This window comes from Trypanosoma equiperdum, assembly GCF_001457755.1.
Source record: "Trypanosoma equiperdum strain OVI genome assembly, contig: ctg_1731, whole genome shotgun sequence".
In the NCBI taxonomy this organism is placed as follows: domain Eukaryota; phylum Euglenozoa; class Kinetoplastea; order Trypanosomatida; family Trypanosomatidae; genus Trypanosoma; species Trypanosoma equiperdum.
Window position 1 is genome coordinate 11889 of NW_027123762.1, and position 20496 is coordinate 32384.

A 20496-nucleotide genomic window follows, 5' to 3' on the forward strand; every position below is an offset into this window, starting at 1 on the left:
CCTGCCTGTCTCGACGTCTATTTCTTTGTGAGCTTGTAAAGAGTTGGAAAAAAAAAAACACCACAATGGAAAAAAAAGAAAAAAAGAAAGAGTGCATGTAATAAATATGATGAAGCAGATGTTGAATGGAAAATAGAGAAAATCACACCGATTACGCTTCAGTGGTGATACATAATTACAAATGTATACAATTCAGTAGATTCATTGGCCTCGGAAGGGCGTCGGACAAAAGATGCCTAGAAAGTAACCAAACCTTCAGGGGTGAAGAAGGTTCCTTCTCCGCTGGTTAGTAGCTAAAAATAAAAAGAAGATAAAGTAAAACAAAAAAAAAAGTTCGCTTCACTACGCATCGGTTTCGATTTTCATTAAAATGCATTTACTGTTGGAATGTTGTTGATTTCATCATTTTCCTCCTCTCTTTTGTTTTTTTTTTTGAAAAAGATTTGCATGTCTTTCCTTCGTTCGAAAGCAACAACTCTATTGTAACCCCACAAGTACCAAAAAAGGGGGGGAAGAACAACCGACCGCTAATAACGTGAGTAACTGCACTTGGAAGGAGGCAATACGTTTGCGCTCCCACACACGCAACAGTCGCCTGATCGCCCAAAGAGAAAAATAAATCATAGACCGACGGAATCTCTGAAGTCACCGCGTCCGGATTCTCATTTCTGTTTTGTTTTTATTTTGTTTTGTCTTGTTATGTTATGTCTTTTCCCCGCTCCTCCTTTCTTCAACTCTCCTTTTCTCTCACACACACGCCTCTCTTTTCTTTTACTTCTTTCTTTTCCTTTCTTTTTTCCCTTCTCTCACCCGTCATCCTTTTCACCCACACAAAATGACCGACGAATGCAAGCGATAATGTTTGCTTCAGCTTCTTCGTGCGCGCACTGGTGTGAGAAAGTGTTTTTTTTTCACATTATTACAGCCGGTGCGAGGCTCACTTAAAAAATAAATAAATAAATTAGTTGCATCCTCAAGCACCGCACCACACCATGTCAACAGAAGAAGCAAATGAATTAAATAAAGAGGGATAATTAAGTGAAAGAATGTTCTCCTCCATCCTTCTCGAAAGGAAGAAATAAGCGAACGACAAACCAAAAAGAGAGGAAAAGGAGAGAAGCGAGATAACTTGCCTCAAACCCACAAACGACCAGACATATTTTTTTTTGGTGATTTTGTTTCAACTACATCGTTCTCTTTTTTTTTGTATTTTATTTTATTTTATTATCTTTGATATTGAAACGAAACTTTTTTTTGTTGTGTCTTACCACACGTAACAGAGTTGGCACAAGCTTTCCTGAGGTGAGTTGTCTCATTAGTGCGATTAAATATAAATTAAAGCAAACACAGCGCCCCCCCCCAGGCATAAACGCACACAAGCACATACAAATACACAAATATATATATATATATATATATACAAATATAAATAAACGCAAGCAGAAATACGCATTCCATTACCGTTTCACTCTTCACTTCCATTATATTTCTTCCCAACTGGCTGACGCGCAAAGAAGAGGGAAAGAAAAAAGGAAGGAATTATAAACGGCTAAACCACAGCGCTTCCGACCCGTTCCCTCCTCCCGTAAGAAACAGGAGGTGTTGATTGGAAGGAGGGTGGAAAGAGAGAAAAAAAAAGGGAAACAAACGCCCAAATATGCACATGCACATAATCATTTATTCATGAATACATGCACGCATCTGTGCGTATGGATGCGAGTACTTGCGTATATATATATATATATATATATATGCATATTTGTGTATGCGTGTATGTGTTTATGTGTTTATGTACTCCAAAGAGGAAATATGTTGACGTGTGAATATGCGAATTGTGTTAGACCGGGGCGCTAAAAGAGCTAAGCACCACAGTAAATACTGCAAAAGCTATAAAAGCAGTAGCAGTAAAAGCAGCACAACACTCCAGCGCAGTTGAAGCGGCTCCGAGAAGTAAAACACAAAAACTTCCATATGCTCAGGGGGCGCTGCCATGACATGAAGTCATAAGACTCACAGAGAATGGTGTGCAAATTAAATGTAATTCATCGTTTGCACCCCCACCCCCCGCGCTCAGTGTGCACTGATGATCTCTGTATTTTTTTTCATTTATTTTTTTTTTCGTGTCTGTGTATCTTTGTTATAGTTTAAATTTCTTCGTACATGTGTGTTCCATTTATTATTATTATTTTTTTTGTGCGCGTGTTGTTTTTTTTTGTATGGCCGTCCATTCCTCCATTGGTTCGTCGCTCACATAATTCTTTTTCCATTTCGGAAGGGAGGGAAGGGAGGAGGTTTTTGTTTTGTTGAAATGAAAACGGACCTAAGGGCAAACGCAGTGAAGTAACATCCGTCACCCTTTCATCCCTCCTCCTCCTCCTCCTCCAACAACAACAAAAAAAAACAAAAAATTTAAACAAGTGAACAAATACATCGAAACATATGTAAATACATTAAATAAATAAATATATATATATATATTTATAACTTATTTGTTTCTTATTGTTTTTTTTTAAAAGAAAAAAATCAGCATATTTAAAGAGTGCATGTATTCGTGAAAATTCCAAATTATACGTTAGCCAATAATCGGGTGGGAGACTTACGAGCCGCATAACAAATCAGCATTCAGTGGTGAAGATGACGGAGAGAGAAGAGCATGCAAAAAGAAAGAAAGAAAAAGAAAGAAAAAGAGGCGGGAGAGAAAGCGGAACATATGTGAAACCTCATGAGATGTGAAACTAATGTGAAAAACAAAACAAAAATAAACCAAATATGCGCTTGTATCCCTTTAAAAATGCAAATTGTAAACTAATGAATGGAACCTTGGCTACCCTATGTAATGACTATGTCTTAACACCTTTGTGTACAAGTTCTCTTGTGCTGCATCTTGAATGGATATTTATATCCTTTAAAAGCTTCTCTGAAACCAGATGGCACATGCAATAATAATTATTATTATTATAATGATAACCGCTACCACAGAATTGTAATAGTAATTATCACATGTGATTTTAAGAAGGTGCGCTCCGCGTGCATGAGATTCCTCAAAACATAACACGCCGAAAAGATCACAAGTTCTGGAGTGTAATTAAAAGAGAGAACGCAGAAGGTAAATAACACAGAATGAAACAACAGAAACAAGGGGGAAGGAGAGAAAGAAAAAAATCATGACCAGATACAACTGCACAAACAGGTAAGGAGAAGAAAATGGAGAAAAATTACGACAGGATGAGGGGGGAGCGAGTTGATTGTCCTCCACTCCAATCTTATGCATACATGCAAGCATATATATATATATATGCACTTTTGGCTTATACGGTTGAGAAACAGCGTGTAGTTCCAGCCGGCAGCGTTGAGGCTTCCCACACACACACACACACACACACACACACACACATATGAACATTCGCATATTTGTTTCGCTACAGTCATAATCCTCGCATCAATTACCACTAAAACAATACGTTGAAATGAGACGTAGAAATAAGCGAAGTGAATTCTGCAACTTGTACGTCGTGGCATTCCCTCGAAACATGAACATTATGAGTGCACGGATAATATCATTGAGATGTGCCTGCGTGATAATGACAACCCAAACGGACGACACGTTGAACCGCACTTTTCCACATCCTGCGATGCAGAAACGGAAACACTTCATTTCCTGCTCTCTATTTTTTTTAAACTTTGTTTTATTAGTTTTCACTCCCCTTAGTCCATGATTGCTTTTTCCCCTTTTTTTCTTTTTAGTTCCTGTCCATCAACTACCTTAGCGCACATATATGCACACTTGAGTAGGTGGCACTGCCTCTTCCCTGGGTCAGTTTGTTAAAACGCGTCACCTCGCCATTTGTTTCATTCTCCGGCACTTACATTGGGCCACAGGTCCCTTTTAGTTTCAAGCACCAGACGAAAAAAAAAAGGTACCCTGCCCTTTTAAAAAGTTATTTGGGTCCATGCTTCTGGAGGATTAATATTTTCTTTCCAACTCGTCGCTTCTCCCACTTAAAACACACACACACACACACACACAAACACAGACGAACTAGGACTGCACTGGTATTACAACTTTGATGTCTTCTTTATATTCCCTTCTTAACCTCCAAGTAAGTTTGCCATGACATCACTTGCCGACAAGGCGATTTCCAGTTGATCCGGTGGCAGTTTCGCAAGACAATTCTGAATAAAACCTACAACGTCGGCATCGCTGCTTACGGCTTCCACAATGGTTTTCATCACATCAGTTTTTGCTTGTGGAAGGTACCGACGCCGCATTTCCTCAATTCGCATGGGATCATTCGCAAAGAACATAGGAAGGGCCTTTTCACCACTTTCCTGCCGGAGGAGTCGGTCAGGGCGAAGAAACATCATATCATTGTGCACCGACCATGTCGTCCCGTTTGGGTCCAACGTTAAGGACATGGTGCGGTGGAAAAAACAACTCACAAAAGGGGCATCATCGCGCGCAAATATCTTTTCGCCACCATCTATTGGTGACCAGTGCCAAAACAACCTTCCATGAATTGTTAGGACACATGTTGGTACCGCCATGTTGTCCGATAGGAACACAACATTGGCATTACCATTGAGTTCATGCGATACGGAAAAAAACTTTCTCTCACCCCCTCCGAGGATATTGATGGCTTTCACAGCCTTCGTTTGCCCGCAAGCGATGGAACGTAAAGAATGAATTTCTACGTGAAGATTCCGCCATGGCACATTCTTACGCAAAAAAACGAAGTCATCTGTCATTACCTTGCGCTGGGTTGGGTTTAGTGTGTCTGATTTGTGCTTCGCATCAAATGGGATGCGGCACGCAATGGGTTCCTCTGAACGACTAACACTAAAGAGGGCATTTTTAGCATAGACCCCCGTCAGGGTATCCCATTTCCCTTCCGCCGCAGCGGAGAAAACGTCAGCCTCAAGGAAATATAAAACCTGAAACTGAAGTTGCGAAAGGCTTGATGGTATTGGGTTGGGGAGGCGCAACGGTGCGCGGTTAATAACCTTGTCGTCAAGCATCATGAGTGACTTGACCTTTTGAATCACACTTGAATTGTAATCCTCCCGTCTCGTTACGGGGTTCTCCTTTAAAACTAATTCACCAAGGTTAACAAAACGTTTCAGGGGTCCAATAAAGGAGAGGTCGTCAATGGTGTTCCCGGTGGCCGATAACGCTGTGATCCCAATGTGAAGGTCAGCCTCCACCAACGCCGACAAGAAAACAGACAATTTGGTTATCTTATTGTCGTTGACAGCAACAGCCCGTAGCATCGACCCCATGTGACTCTTGATGACACTCACAAGGCTCCGGCAGAATGTGACGTTGTTAAAGTCCACACTCTTTCGAACATCAGTAAGATCCTGAGACTGACTGAAGTTTGAAAGATTTAACATGCCAGACTCCCGGTTGAAGATGACACTGGAAGACTTCTGAAAGAGAAGGTCCAACAGAGTTGTCATCATTGTTGACTGCGGGACTTGATTATCACTACCGCCAGTCCCTTTTCCCGGCGGACCGGAACCACCCCGACTGCCTCGCCGACTTCTATCAGGTTTAGCATTCCAACTGCTATTATGTCCACCGCGATCGGTGAGGACATCACGATCGTAGTCACCTTTCCGTCGCCTTCGGCTGTCGGCTCGGTTGGGGCCACCTCCTTTGGTATACGGACGGCTCATGGTATTCAGTTAACCACAATTTGCTGAACTCCTTTCCTTCCCTAAACGAAGCTCATGGAAGAGTTTAGCGGTAAAAGAAAGCAAAAGTTGCAAAACGACGAATCGGTAATAGAAACAAAGCACAATCAGCCATCCGATACAGCACGAGCGATGCAGCAATCGGACGAAACGAAACGCACGTTTGTGCTGCCAAAGACGGGAAAGACGCAAAGGTTATATAATAAACTTACTTTTATACTTCGTTTCCCATCCATTTTCAGGGTGCACGCCAGGCACGAAAGCAATCCCATGCAGAAGGGAGCAAGTGAAAAGAACAAGTTCGGTTGATTTTAGGGGAGAGACAAAAATGCTTGTTGGCGGGCTATGTTCCCTTCTTTTTTTTGTCAAAGATGTGATATGTGTTGCGTTACCAGATGTGGGGGCACGACGTCCGATTACCTTAATAGGTAAATCAATGGATTTTAGTAAAAGGGGAAGTTTCTGTCTACTTCACGGTGGTAGCGATTCAGCCCCCCATCCACATTAATGAAGCGAAACCGTTTGCCGGGATTTTGATGTATCGCTGCTTTGCCGTCTACATCCGTTCCACAACTTTTAGGGCACCACTCCTGAAGCGGAAGAAGCACCTGCATAGCTTTTACGGATGAAATACCACGACGGCAAATGACGTAGACATCCATCGGCCCTCTGCTGGCGCACGGTACGCTGTTGACAAATTTCTCCCACTCGTTTTGAAGCACACCGTCACGCTTCCACATCTCCAGTTGCTTTAATGGGAGAGAGACACTGTGAGGCAGATGGGCCATGTCGTACTGCTCCTTGGGCCGTACGTCAAGGGTCATCCACGACATCCTTTCACCCCTTAAAAGCTTCTGCAACACGGAAAAATACACAGAAGGAGCCACGTTGGCCTCAGCAGGCAACATATTTGCGCTCCGCAGCGCTCCTGAGGCACACGATGGCATAACATATTCTGGTCGCTCCGCGGCAAGTTGCTGAAGCGATTTGCCAACGTTAAGTTTCGCAGCCTCCCCACAAGCCGGGCAGTCTTTCTGGCGCCCCCGCAACCGAACGACGCGGAGTTGCATCCGCAAGGCGTCAAGCAAAAGCAGCCGACCCTCGAGGACATCACCTGCACCCGCCAACAACTTAAGAGCCTCTGTGGCTTGCAAACACCCAATACAACCGGGCACGGGGCCAACCACTCCAGTGTCATTACAGCTTCCCACAGCCGATGCTGGTGGAGGCGTTGGAAAGAGGCAACGATAGCAGGGGCAGCTTAGGCCGCCGCAGTAAACACTTAATTGCCCCTCCCATCGCAACGCACTGCCACTCACCAATGGTCGACGATAACGCGCCGCTGCATCGTTAATTAAGTAACGTGTCGCCACATTGTCAGAACCATCCACCACAACGTCACAACCACGCACAAGTTCTTCTGCGTTTGCGGGTGTGAAGGGGGCCGTGATGGCTCGAATCTTGGCTCGAGGGTTGAGGGCTAAACATGACTGAACCGCACTCTCGGCTTTCGACATACCAACACGCATTGTGTTGTGTATTATCTGCCGATGAAGGTTGCTGTGCTCTACAGTGTCAAAATCAACAATGCAAAGTTCACCAACACCAGCAGCGACAAGGTAGAGAGCAGCTGTACTACCCAAACCACCAGCACCGACCAGTAAAACACGTCCTCGCCGAATGCGATCCATTCCCTTAGCGCCTATATCTTCCAGCACAATCTGTCGGGAAAACCTCTCAACGTCAGATTTCGTCAAAGAACCAGACGACGATACGAAAGACGGAGTCTCTCCTGCAGTAGAGCCTCCGCTATTGTCAATGGAAGAAGGGCCACTAGAGGTGAGCACATCAGCTCCACACGAGTTGACTCGGTTCCGCTCTTCGTGCAGCCGCTCCTCCAGCTCATGAAGTCTAAGTCTTGCTGTTGCTACCTGAGCTTCAAGATCTTCAAGGACATTCATAACCTCAACTTGCCTCCTTTTCTTTGCCTTTGACCACTTATATATATATATATATATATTCTCGCCGAAATTTAACGATGGTGGTTGCTTCCCTCCCCTTTGTACTTACTTCAACGCCCTCCTAAACTCTTTTGGACGCACATCCATTTGGGGCGATTCCAACAGACCGTCAAAAGAATGAACCCACGACCAAGCAAGTGCAGGAACACGTTGGAGAAAGTTTGCGCACGAAAAACAAGAATAGACGAAACGAGGGCGGAGCACAGGTGATAGGTTTGCGGTGAATTATCGCAAGGACCAACGGCAGCAGGGAGGCGGCACTTCCTATTGCGGAAGCACATAACCTCTCACAAACGTAGAAGTGCAACAACAGAGAACAAGTTTATGTAATCCATTTCATTCATTCCTCCGTATCAGCCGATACAACTGTAGCACACAAACAGTGAAGCCTTTTCATTTCTCAGGGATCGCAGAGAAGTTAACTCCGAGGGAAGACACGGCAACAGCTACTAGCAAAAACAAAAAACAGTAATGTAGCAAACCGACAGGTCATACAAAAAAAGTCGCAAGGAGCAAGTGGATTATTGTCGAGAAGAGCCACTGAAAGCAATAAAAGTGGTCAGCCTTTTCCTTTAGTAACGGGCAACCGAAAATCTCCAGAGAGCGGGGCCGGAAACATGCGGTGAAGATCTAAGGTGGGGGCCCCTGTGGCTTCTGCCACTCCGTGAATTACGTGCACTATTTTCTCGGCGTCTTCGGGCAGGATATCATCCAGCCTTTGTTGTGGACCACTATCCTTCTTCTTTTGCTTTTGTTTCTGTTGTTGTTGTTGCTGCGAATCTTCGTAAAAGTTTCGGACGACAGCACATACCACGCGGGAAAGGTGGTTCAAAAACAGAACCAGCTGATCTGAATGAAATTGTTTCAGGAGTAAAGCAAGAGCAATGACGAGGGCCTCAGGATCCAGCAGGTACTTGAGTTCTGACGGCACCATGGAGGCGAGTTTATCATCGTAACGCATTCGCGGTATGTTTCGTAATGTGAGAGCAATCAGGTAAAACACAAACGATGGGATTGGTTTGGATGTAACGTACACTTTCGTCAAAGCGTCACTTATACCAGCACAGTCCAGAAAAGGCGAAACAGCGTTTATAATTTCACCAGGCATCGGATGGGAATCGGGACTATGATAGTGATGCTGCAGGTCTGTCAGCAGAGCTTCATTAACCGTAGATAAGGCAGCAAAGAGCGAGCCGCTATTAAGTTTACAAAACGAACGGAGCTCGTGCGCAATCATCACACGCATGATCTGGATCCTTCCAACGAGCACCATAAGTTTTGTCACCTCGGCCAGGTGGTCCTTAATCACAACGCGATTGTTGTATTCCTTCGTCTCCAGGGGGACACTACCCTCACCGCCACTGCTATTGATCAACTTCATCAGTTTTTCGTAAATTTCAATAAGCTTCCTAGGGTCATGGCTACTGGAACAAAGTTCCTCCGCCAGGTTCATAACCGTTTCTTCCAACGGCTCTAAAGTGGCCCGAATGGTCTTCAGCAATTGTTGTAGGTTCTTCGCAATAATGAAGCACAACATCCTGTCAAGTGCAACGAGCCCCATGGAACCGATGGCTTCTCCTATGCTAGCAAAGGTTCGTGAGCCAACAACTTCCTCGAGTGAGTTGCGTTCGAACCAAGCCCCATATGACTTGAGGAAAAGGGCGTGTGAGGGGTCAGTGATGGCAATGAGATGCTGCGAAATTCCTCCAAGAAAACTGTATGTTGATCGACCAGGTGTTGGCTCGAAGTAAGGGATGGGAATACTCTCCGACTGATACTGTGATTCCCATGGATATAACTTCTTTTGTAAAAACGCATTACACTCCATCTCCACGTTAAAGTTCACAATCCGTGAGAACTCTTCCAACCAAATCCTAAGACCGTGTACATTTACATAATCCTGAATGTACTCGAAGGAGGCGCGAATGCCGTTCAACTTTTGAGCGAGCCGAGCAAGCCCCTCATTAAAGGAGGCGGCCGAAGGCGGTTTTTTCGCGTCGAAGAGAAGTGAGTTGTGTAATTCCATCGTTATTTGTTGAAGAAGTTCCTTCCTTATGCCATCTTCAAGAAGCTGATGAGGATCCACCTGGATAATCCCGACAAGTGTACTTTCCATCGCCAAAATGCCGCTTGCGTATTTCACAATGTCAGCTGTGTGAGTCGAAAGTGCTTTCCGCACGTTCAGTTGACTTTGCCCCTTCATTTCTTTCCTTGCCAGTTTCGTTGGGCACTCATGTAGGTGGTTGGTAAGAATGTCCATAACCTGTCGGAGAATACTGAAAATGGAAGTAGGGATAATGTGCAGAACTCGTCGAGCAAAGGCCACCAACTCCCCAGAGTAATACTCAGAGGTGCTTTCAAGGGCTACTAGAAGGCGTGCATCATTCTGCGCTCCTTGATCGATCCGATTGCATGGCAGCTCGAGCAGCGACGCCAGTTTCATGAAAACTGCGCGCATCTGCACTGCAAGATCAGGTTTCTGCTTAATCTTCAACTGCATTGCAATTACATAATTGTTGTAGTATGCCATACTCTCCCAGGCGTAGGAGACATCCCCAACAGTGGCAATGGTAATAAGAACTTTATTCTCAATATTGATGTAACGTATCATTTGGAGTAGAAGGAAACGAGTGTCTTGTACAAATTGAATCACCTGTAAGTTGCTATCAACCTGATGAAACTCTTGCACATTTTCCAAAGCCTTTATCAGTTTTTGAATCTTCCTGCTGGCAATGGTACTGTTAGCATATTCCAAACCCTCGATTCTTTGCGATATCTCCATAAACCACGCCTCCAGCTGCGGGTCGCACATGTCATCACTCAAAACGTGCTTTCCCGAGAAAAAAGTGGACAATTTGGCCATTTTCATTGCCCCCTCCTGTCGGGAGGATTCCCAGCGGGCTCTTTTCTGCTTCAACAGGTTCGCAAACATGGCTCGCAGAGTAAACTCTAGCTGAGCTGTGCGCAGAAGCAACATGATGATATCATCGTCCCTTACGCACCCAGCAATCATTTCGTAAATTTGTCTACTTTTCTCATGATAGAAATTGCGGCCATCAAGTCGGTGTGTGTGTAGCACAAACCAACGCAGCACAACATTCGCCTCGCGAATGAGTGGAAGCAATGTGGAATGAATATTGTCCAACACGTACTGCTCGGTGAGAACTCCTTGGCGGAGAACCTCCTCGATTGAATCGTACACGCTCGACATGCTCTGCCGTTGCCGTGTCATATAATATCCAATGTTTTCCAAAGTCACAGTGCCACTGATGGCATTCCTCGCGGCTGGGAACTCACGCCATGCCACCATAAGGTCCACGGTGAATCCCATGTAGTAATTAATGATCCAATTATCAGCGAAGTGTTTGTCCACAATTTCACGCATAACGGGCCCCTCATGTTGGAGTATCTCAGGTTTGAAAAAAAGAAGCACGTACAACACAGCTCCTTGTAAAGACAAAGCAGCGCTACGGTGCTCGGGCACCGGAAAGTTGTACGACATCTGATAAATGTCATCGGATCGAATACGACCAATAATGGTTCCAACGACCTTTTTGTCAACTGGAACGCGATTGAAGTATGATAATGGGTAATTCGGCGGTAGCCCATTTGCTGAGTCGCAACGGTACCCGGTTGTGCGGCACAAACTCGTCACATCCATCATGTTCGGCTCACTAGTCCCCTTATAGCGTATGTAACTAACGAGAATATGCTCCCGTATTTTCCCACCAAATCTGTGGTCAAGCAGTAGTAGCATAACTCCGTAGAGGTGATATATTTCACAAAGAATTTGCTTGCCATCGATATCTGCCAAGATGGACTCAATAGTGTGTGAGACGTACATACCATCGAGTATTTCCTCCACGAATCGGTTGAGTTCCACTACGTAACCAAATACACCGCGAAACAACTTGAAGCAGCGGTCAAGAAACTCCACATGGGTATTGCCGAAGACCTCATCCCTCTGAAGTAGCACCTCAGATTTAGAAATGTTCTCCTCGAATGCCTCTGTTGCCTTGAAGTAGGAGAAGTCACTTATGATCGCCGCGTATTCCGACTCCTCTGGATGCACAAACTCCCGTGGTATGTGTTGCGAAAGGCGAAGCAACTCCACGATGATTGCACTACCACGTGCTGCGAGCTGCAATGCACTCTGACCACAGTCGTCATCGAGAAAGTCCGAGCGATGTTTCTTCCCCTTTTGTTGGCTCATCTACACTAGAGACAATTGGCCCCCTTATCCCCCACCCCCCACCCTACGGTAAATGTTTTTTTTTTCTTGCGTAGCGACCACAATCACGTAATACCACAACTTAATCAAGGAGATTTAATGCCCCAGTGCGAGGAGTACCAACCGAATAAAGTAAGCGCGCTAGCGGTTTTGGGGGGCACCTCGTCTCCTCAGCGGTTTCAAATATCGCTTCGGCAAAAGACGGAATATAAAAGATACGGGAAAAAAATGTTGTAACGGATCGCCAGTACACAAAATCGGTTATTCCTGAACAGTGGTGTGGCGAGGATTATAGTGGAAACACAATACATGAGCATATAAAGTAAAAAAACAAAAAAATGGTTCTTATATCCCTCTGGAAGGGACAAATGGAAGATACTGGCGGGGCAGTCCATGAAAACATCTAATATATGCATCTATAGTGTGTAGGTGTATGGGATTTGCTTTGAATGGTGCCAAAGCAAAGTGAAATAATTATAAAATAATGAGTAGCAAATGGAAAGATGTGCAATTCATAATGTAGGTGAAGATCGCGCGTCTACGTGTACATTTGTGTATTTCCAATTCTATAGCGGTGTGTCTTAGGTGTGCACGCACACGCTCACCCGACACCAAGTTTGGACTCAACAGTGTACTTTGAGTCGATAAAAGAACAACAGTGGCATCACACTGCTGGACGCTCCGCATTCAATAATGTTCCGGCTTCCCAACGCACCTTCAGGTAGCGAGGCCTTCAGAAGCACCTGACGAACTCTTCTCCTCGGCATCGTAATCATCAAAAATAATGTCTTCGAAATCATCAACGTAATCAGTAATGTCATCATGAGCTTCGTCGACGGCATTAAGGGCAAAGCGATACTGAAGGAGCGTCTCTAACATTCCCCAGTGGTACCCCGCTCGACCCTCGACGGGCCCCTCCGCATCCGCTGGTGTGTCCTCAGTCTCTGCCTGAGTCCACATCGTTTTTGGGTGAATCTTCTCAAATAGAAGCAGCTGCCGTTCCTTCCAGTTAAGCTGAGCAACGATATCATCGGTTTCGTAATTAGCGCAACCTGGAGCCTTCACTGGTAGACCCGCCACTGAAGCAACGCTCGTCGGCGTGGAAAGACTTCGCAGAGTGGGTGGGTTCGTGTTTATATCAGCACTGAGGGTAATATCGGCGGGAGCAGGGGGGAAAGCAACGTCATTATGGAGAGTGCTTTCCCATGTATGAGAGTCGGACCTGACCACGTATCCGTCCTTTAATTCCTCGGTTACAAGGGTTTCGGCACTCATCGCATTTTGTATGTCCAGCCCCAAGAAGTTTACCGGGTGAGCCCCAGAACTTGACAGAGAGCGCTGCTTCGTCGGTATCCTCATAGCGCGTTCTAGTTCATTAAGAGCACTCTCCGCCGATTCTGTATCATCATAAATTCTGCTCATACTCATATCTCTCATACGCTTCACGCTATCCTCAGTGTCTTCTGACGATCGGGTAGAAGCGGAAGAGGCCGGCATAACGCTGGACACATCAGCATTATCAGCACTCGACTCCTCAGTGATCACGGTGGACGAGGCAGCATCCTCAACATCATCAACAATGCCGTCGACGGCGCCACTGATAACGTTATCAGCGACATCATCAACACCAGCGGCCGCGACACGGTCTTCAATACTCCCTTCTGTTTCTATAGAGGAAGCAGGTGGTAGATCCTCATCAACAACATCGTCCATCAGAGATTCCTCATCAGGAAGAGGAACTTCGTCATCCAACAAGTCATTGATGTCACTCACTTCCGCGAGCGCCTCGGCAAAATCACTCTCCTCCTTTGCCCAATTGAGTTCACTGACAACATCGGTTACGACATCATCATCAGCACTCCCTAAGCGACTCTGCTGCAACTCGTCCACCACCTCATCATCCACCTCATCTGAGATGCCGCCTCCACTTCGCGTCGTTCCGCCGAAGTTAAATTCATCATCGACTTCATCCATGATGCTGTCGCTACCCTCCGCAGAAAATGCTACAGAAATATCATCCACCACCTCGTCTTCATCACCAGCACCACTGGCATCACTTCTAATTATGTCCGCGATTTCATCCATAACGTCCGACACCGCATCCATGTTGTTCCGAACCCGTCGTTGTGCTTTTGCGAGCCGCTGTGCTTTCACAAACAGTTTTCGCCGCACTTCCTGAGCACGGTGATGACAGTCAATCGACTTAATATTCCGCTTCATGCGATCAATAAACCGTCGGAGCTTCCGAATATCTCTCACATCGCGCTTCAAAGCAGCCAACCACTCGGGTTTTTCACTCTGTTTCACATTTCGGCTATCGCTACTTTCGGACGAGGCAGAGTGCTCTTCCCTCTCTTTATATGCGTCTCCTTTCTTTTTCGGCGTTACCGCTGTCAGGCGAATATTTCTTCCAAGTAGGGCCTGCATGAGACGGTTGGCATTTCCACAGGCACGATAAAATTCTTTAAGTGTCGTCACCAGCGGTTCCGCTTTGCCTTCATTTCGCGTGGCGAGGATATTAGTCGAGTGAGAGCTTTTAATGCTGCTTCCAGTCTCGTCGGCGATGGATGAATGCCCCGTTGAGGCGGAAAGCTCATTAACGGATGGTGTCGAAGATGTTGGAGAGGGAGGTGAATTTCTGGAGGATGCAGCGGATAGGGATCTGGTTTCACTTACCTGATCCGTGTCCAAGCTCTGAGAAATCACATTCGTGCCCACTTCAGAGCTCCCCACAGAAGTGTTCGCTGATACACCGCCGCTTTCAATAGAAATTTCGGAATTTGATGCCGCTGAAGGGCCTGCGGCAACGACACTAACGGAAGAAGTGGAAGCTCCTGCTCCATTCCCTTCTCTCACTGTTGAGTTAACATCATTTACACCATCTTCCCTGACGGCGCTCACACTATTAGGTTTCTCCTCCACAACAGGCACATAATATACGCGCTTGTACGGAAGCGGTTCTTCCGGCTGACGAATAATATCCACAGACAGCGCCTTCTTCACGGGAACATCAGTGGCTTCTCCATTCTTCCCACGTGTCTTGCCCTCGCGCTCCTTCTGATAAGACTCCAAAATGCTTTTGAGAAACGGGGTGGTCTCGGAAGCAGCCGCCTTCGTTTGTTGCTGGGGCGGAGCAGTCGTGATTGCAGGAGGCGGCTTTGGAGAAAATGCAGAGAGAGATTCCGCATAAGCATAAGCGGAAGCAGAGAGTTGCGCAGCTCTTTCAATCGAATAAGCATTTTTCTGGTGCAATGCTTCGGCCAACTTTGCTGTGCGTTGTTCAGCTTGGTAGAGAGAAATTTCACTTCGGAGAACATCAAGGCGCTCCATCGTAGACTTAAGCCCGCGATGCACATCCATTTGCTCGTGGAAGCGCTTTTCCAACTCTTGCATCATCTTCCGGAAGGGAATTGTGGGTTTCTTCCATGCAGGTACATCATCTTCCACGGAGATATCAGCCCCACCTTCAACATCCATCGGTTTGAATTCAGCACACGGCGGCGGTCCAACTTCCTGAGGTTGGCAGGCTCGTAAGAAGTTCTGGGTTGTTTCCTCGGTATTTGATCCAACAACCTCGCTACATGGCAGAGTGGTTTGAGTAGCACTATCAGCAGTTTGGTAACGTTTACTTCCAGACGACTGCATCTCCACAATTCTTCCACGGGAAAGCTGAGCCGGATCCGCCGAATTACGCCGATTAAATTCTTCTGAAGTGTCCTTTTCGACTCGCTGCTGTGGTTTCGAGGTGTCTGCAGCAACAGAACCGAACAGCTGCGTGAAGAGGGGAGTGTTTGCCGCCGCAAAGTTCGTGTGCTGCTTATACATATTCTTTAATAGGAGAAAAAATACATGAAAAGAGCAGTTAGTCTTCAAATGTGTCTGGTGATGAATACAATGGTACATGAGTACATATATATATTCATTTATATCTGCGTGTCCGTTAGCTAATAGCCACCCCAAAAAAAAAAATAATAATGAACACACTTCAACACAGAGCAACGCTACCGATACGAACCTGACAACAAAGGCACGAAGGGTGCGGAGCGCTTAACGTATTCGAACACCCCGGCGCGTCAAACCAAAAGTTGACAACGTAAACGAAAGAAATAAAAAAACGAATCCCCAAACACCGCATCCTTGGCTCCCACACGAAGTTTTTAATTCGTATCACCTTCAACGCTGTATGCAGTCCCCGTACACCAAACAACCAACCCTAGCATCACGTGTCGATGATTAAAAGCTGTACTCTTCCACATTCATCGGTTACCGCACGTTAAGTCGTGACGAACCAAACGAATTCGCAATAAATACCTCCATTCGCTACTTTCCTAAGGACATGATCATTAAATACAACAGAAACGGGAAAGAGAGAACAGAGAACAGCCCCGACAATTTCAAATTGTGGCAATGTCCCTCCGCCCCCCCCCCTCTTCCCCAACCGCTAGTGATCTTCCAACTGGATCATGTTAAGAGCTGTACGTGACACCATCCAGTACAAATACGGATACTTCCTTTATATGAATAAATATAGTCAAAAGAGAATGAAACTCCTCTTGAGGGGGATCGCCTCCGGTGAAGCAAAAAAAGAAAATGGAAAGACGAAGAAGTATAATGGAGAGGGGAATTAAGATCAACGCAAGGGTCGTAAAGCGCCTCGGCCCCCCCCCCCGGGACAAAACTCAGGGAAAAGGGACAGAACCCCACATCCCAGAACATATAAAGGAAAATAAAAAAGAGGAACTACGACAGATGAGTGTGTAGATGTGATTTCAGTTAGATATGTGTGGGAGTGCAACGACGAGAAGTCCAAAATAGGGAAATATTAGCGGTTAGGCAACAGTACTCAAAAAAGTAACCAATGTTGTCTTGACTATATATTTGAGTGCGTGCTAATGCGTATAGAAGCGTAAATGTTTTAGGGAAACAAACCACGACTCGTTCGTGCAGTCGCACGTAAACGCCCGTAGTACCTTCATCCCTATTCTCTCTTTTTTTTCCTCTCCCCTTTAACCCTCTCTAGCAACCGCACCACAAAGTCTCAACAGTAAAGGGAGGGGCAATGAGAGGAAGTCGCAGGAAAAAACAGTGGTGAGGAGACTCCAAACACAAGGAAAAAAAAAAGTACTGTTGAAACACGTTACTGCAGAACCATGTGAACGAAAAATCATAAGAGCCACAGATCCCCGACTTCCTCTCATTACTATCAATTCCGAAAAAGACACAAAAACGCACCTTTTGTTTCTTTCCAACCATTTACTGCCGCCGGCACGCCATCGGTCTCCTCTTCTTCCCTTCACTTCACTCGTATCTAAAGCGACACCACAAATACATACACAGGTTTCGTGTTGTTACACTCCTAGCGGTATCAAAAGATATTTAGTATTCTTTAATTAGATACTTAATTACCCAGTCATTTCTTCAACATTTTATGCGCCTCTCGTTGCTTCCCTTCATCGTATGGTACGAGTTTTACCGAAGCACCGCCATCATGCCGTTGGGGTAAACACCGACTCGTTAGGCACGACACTTCTCCACAGTTCACTCAAAGCCTTCCACAAGTAGTAGTAATAATAATAATCAAACTTTCTTACCCCACCCCCCTCCTTTTACTCTTGCACAGCGTATGAACGCATCACCGTAAGGGAGCACGGCACCCTTCGTTAAAGAATCAACTACAGTTTTTTTAAGGAAAAAAAAACTCCGATTGATGGCACACCGTAAACGACTCGACAAAACAAATGACGCGTCTGACACGAAATTACTTGCTACCCACAGCTTTATGACGCTAACCACACATCTATTTCAAATTTACTTCATTACACACAACGTGCACGAGCGCCCCAACGTCCACGGACACGAAAACGATACCAAACGGAAGTGGTCTTACATAAAGTCGTCGTCGAAGTCAAACTCCTCATTGTTCGCTGCAATGCGCTCCTCATCATCTTCTTTTTTCTCCACATCACGCAAAGCAATAATATCAAGTTTATACCGCAACACACCTCCAATCCCTCCAAAACCGCGGACGAATTGAGTTCCCTCCTGGCTGCGATTCGTGATCAACTCCAAGGCGCAACCAAACTTGCGGTAGTTTGTCGCGAGCCAGTCGACAAAGTCTTCCTGTTCAATTTCATTGCGTGTCTTCCCGGACTCCTGCATGTGTATATTAGACCTCTTTGCTTCTTCCTCCGACATAACATGGACGAAGGTTTCCTCATCGTCTGCTCCGCGATTCTTCACAACAGTGTAGCGGTAAATGTTAAGGTCTTCATACACAATAAGTGTTTCCACCGCGCCCGCCTCCAAGCACTTCAGGGTATCCTGAACACCAAAGCAATACAGCTGCGTATCACAAGCGATCTGATCGAAGAATCCCTGAAGTAGTTTCTTCTCTTGTACGAGCTTAACTCCAGACAGCGCATCCGCCGCGAGATCTATGGCCTGATTGAGGCCCACATCGCCCGGGTGGGCAACATCTACAACCTTCACCACGATCGCTTTCAGGCGCGGATCAAACAGATCTGACTGGTACAACACTTCCTTGAACTCAGCAGAACCGGCAAGCACGAGCCCCACGATATTTGGACGGTCGTTTGTTATAAATAATTGCGTGGCGCCTTCGGCCACCTTGCGAAGGTAGTTGTGGCGCCTTTCCATACGAATACGTGCGAAACGATTTTTACTTTGACCACCTCTTCCGTGCTTTTTCGGTAGCTCTACGGTGAATGAACTCAGCTTCTCCTTCACACTCCCACAAAGAGTTGCATAGGTTGTGCCACTACCGTCTACAACAATGAATCCAAACTTCTCATCAGACTCCAGCATGCGGTGGAGCTCTTCGGTGTGGAACTTGTTGTCACAGAGGTATAGGCTCCGGCTAACCGGCTTGAAAGGCTCAATATCAAGTGTAAGTTTTTTCTCCTTGTTTTCTGCCGTGAGGACGGTACCGCAGTAGAGGAGGAGCCCATTAGGTGGGAGTCGGTTGTACTGCTTTAACCTACCGAGAGAGGCAGTGATGGCACTTTGAACGCTAAGCTTGTTGGTGTGCGATTTGATGTTGGAGGCCGTTCCGTACTCGTTGTTCAGTTTGGTTACCATGCCAGATATCTGCTCCTTTGGGGTCATGTAAATGCTTATGACGCTTGTGCCCATACCGCGAGCACTCTCGAGCATTTGGATGAGCTTCTTCACCTTATATCGTTCAATTGCCTTCTCGGACTCGGACAACTCGTGGTCGGTCATGGTTTACCTTGTAGCGCTTAGTGCAACTATTGTATTATTTTTTCGAGGACGAAATCATCAAATGTAAAAGAAAAAATGGGGAAAAGGAGGGAGGGTTACACTGCATCAAAAATGTGGGTATACAAAGTGACAAACGGGTATTCTAGCGGACAATACAAAAGAGGAAGGAGCGATTTTCCGTAGCATCAAAACAAGCCAAAAAGACGACATTTGATTTGCCCACTGAGTCCCTTCCCCCCAGGAGGGGTCCACAGCAATTAGTGAAAGCAACGGAGTCACTTGCATAGACGAAGCAACCTCAAACTCACGCGAATGCTGTCGCGTGGTTTCATCCCCAGCGCCAAAATCAGCACCCGCTTCGAAACATTGTCCGGTTGCACACCCAATGTGCAGCCGAATGTGAAAAAAAAATCAGTAGTAGCTACACCTGTACAATACCGTACAAGGTGAAAAATCGGTTAAAGGCACCATTTCCACTCCGAAGTTAAAGGCAGAGTAACCGGATATTCAATCCTACTCACCTGTGCCCCACCTAGAGAAAAAAATGAGACGTGTTTATGAAGAGTCACTTTTGGATAGGAACATCCCTCCTGGGCGACGGTTGCCATCGTTATCAAACTGTGTACGCAACTCCCGGTCCATCATAGCAAGTGCCAAACTGTACGTTTCCTTCCGCGCGCGCGCCTCCAAGAGCTCCAACTGTGATTTCCGACGTTCCTCACGACATAAATTAAACCTTTGGGTGGCACGCGCCAGCAGCAACGTCAGCTCCTCCTCCGCTTCATCCAGCAGCTTAAACTGCTGCTGCAACCTGTCCACTTCGGCACAATAAGCAGCCCTATCCTTCTCAGATGCATTATCCATCCTTCTAAGAGACTGCACAAGCATGTCAATACACTCATTCTCATGTTCCATCGCATCGAGCAGTTCCCTCTCACGTGTTAAAAGAAGATCAGCTGCCTCTTCCCTCGAGGTAGCAGGTTCTTTTCCATTTGATGGCGGTGGAAATTCTATTAAATTAGAAGCCTGTAGTGTTGGAACGCCAACAGATCTACCAGAGGCACCCTCGTCACGACCTACCACCATTCTGTCACATTCATCTAACAACAATGTAACATCTTCATTCAAAACAGCAGTGGATTGCAATTCGGAAACATAAACATTTTCATCATCAACCGATTCAAGATCTGCAGGGACATCAACAACTTCTTCAGCACCTCCACTACAAACAAGCACACATGAAGAATCAACATTTGCACTACCCTCCACAACCATCGGAACATCACCATGCACATCCATGTCCTTCTC

At 45.9% G+C, this 20496-nt stretch overlaps 5 protein-coding genes and 1 pseudogene across 6 annotated transcripts; all 6 read right to left on the minus strand.

The window, feature by feature from the left end:
* Window positions 1-4089: 4089 nt before the first annotated feature.
* Window positions 4090-5676, minus strand: TEOVI_000650400 (uncharacterized protein; the record flags this gene model as incomplete). The annotated part of the gene is made up of 1 exon (XM_067223014.1): window positions 4090-5676. The coding sequence occupies one exon, from the start codon at window positions 5674-5676 to the stop codon at window positions 4090-4092; it is 1587 nt and encodes a 528-aa protein (XP_067079115.1).
* A 461-nt stretch (window positions 5677-6137) lies between these two features.
* On the minus strand, window positions 6138-7655 carry TEOVI_000650500 (molybdopterin synthase sulfurylase protein, putative; the record flags this gene model as incomplete). Its single annotated transcript, XM_067223015.1, has 1 exon — window positions 6138-7655. One exon carries the CDS (start codon window positions 7653-7655, stop codon window positions 6138-6140), a length of 1518 nt encoding a protein of 505 aa, XP_067079116.1.
* Window positions 7656-8274: 619 nt separating this feature from the next.
* TEOVI_000650600 (Hereditary spastic paraplegia protein strumpellin, putative) lies at window positions 8275-11928 on the minus strand (the record flags this gene model as incomplete). Its single annotated transcript, XM_067223016.1, has 1 exon — window positions 8275-11928. The coding sequence occupies one exon, from the start codon at window positions 11926-11928 to the stop codon at window positions 8275-8277; it is 3654 nt and encodes a 1217-aa protein (XP_067079117.1).
* Window positions 11929-12708: 780 nt separating this feature from the next.
* TEOVI_000650700:pseudogene lies at window positions 12709-15849 on the minus strand (annotated as a pseudogene). The gene has a single exon. A coding segment is annotated over exon 1 (3141 nt).
* A 1980-nt stretch (window positions 15850-17829) lies between these two features.
* Window positions 17830-19188, minus strand: TEOVI_000650800 (eukaryotic peptide chain release factor subunit 1, putative; the record flags this gene model as incomplete). Its single annotated transcript, XM_067223017.1, has 1 exon — window positions 17830-19188. One exon carries the CDS (start codon window positions 19186-19188, stop codon window positions 17830-17832), a length of 1359 nt encoding a protein of 452 aa, XP_067079118.1.
* Window positions 19189-19743: 555 nt separating this feature from the next.
* Window positions 19744-20463, minus strand: TEOVI_000650900 (uncharacterized protein; the record flags this gene model as incomplete). The annotated part of the gene is made up of 1 exon (XM_067223018.1): window positions 19744-20463. The coding sequence occupies one exon, from the start codon at window positions 20461-20463 to the stop codon at window positions 19744-19746; it is 720 nt and encodes a 239-aa protein (XP_067079119.1).
* Between the last annotated feature and the right edge of the window lie 33 nt (window positions 20464-20496).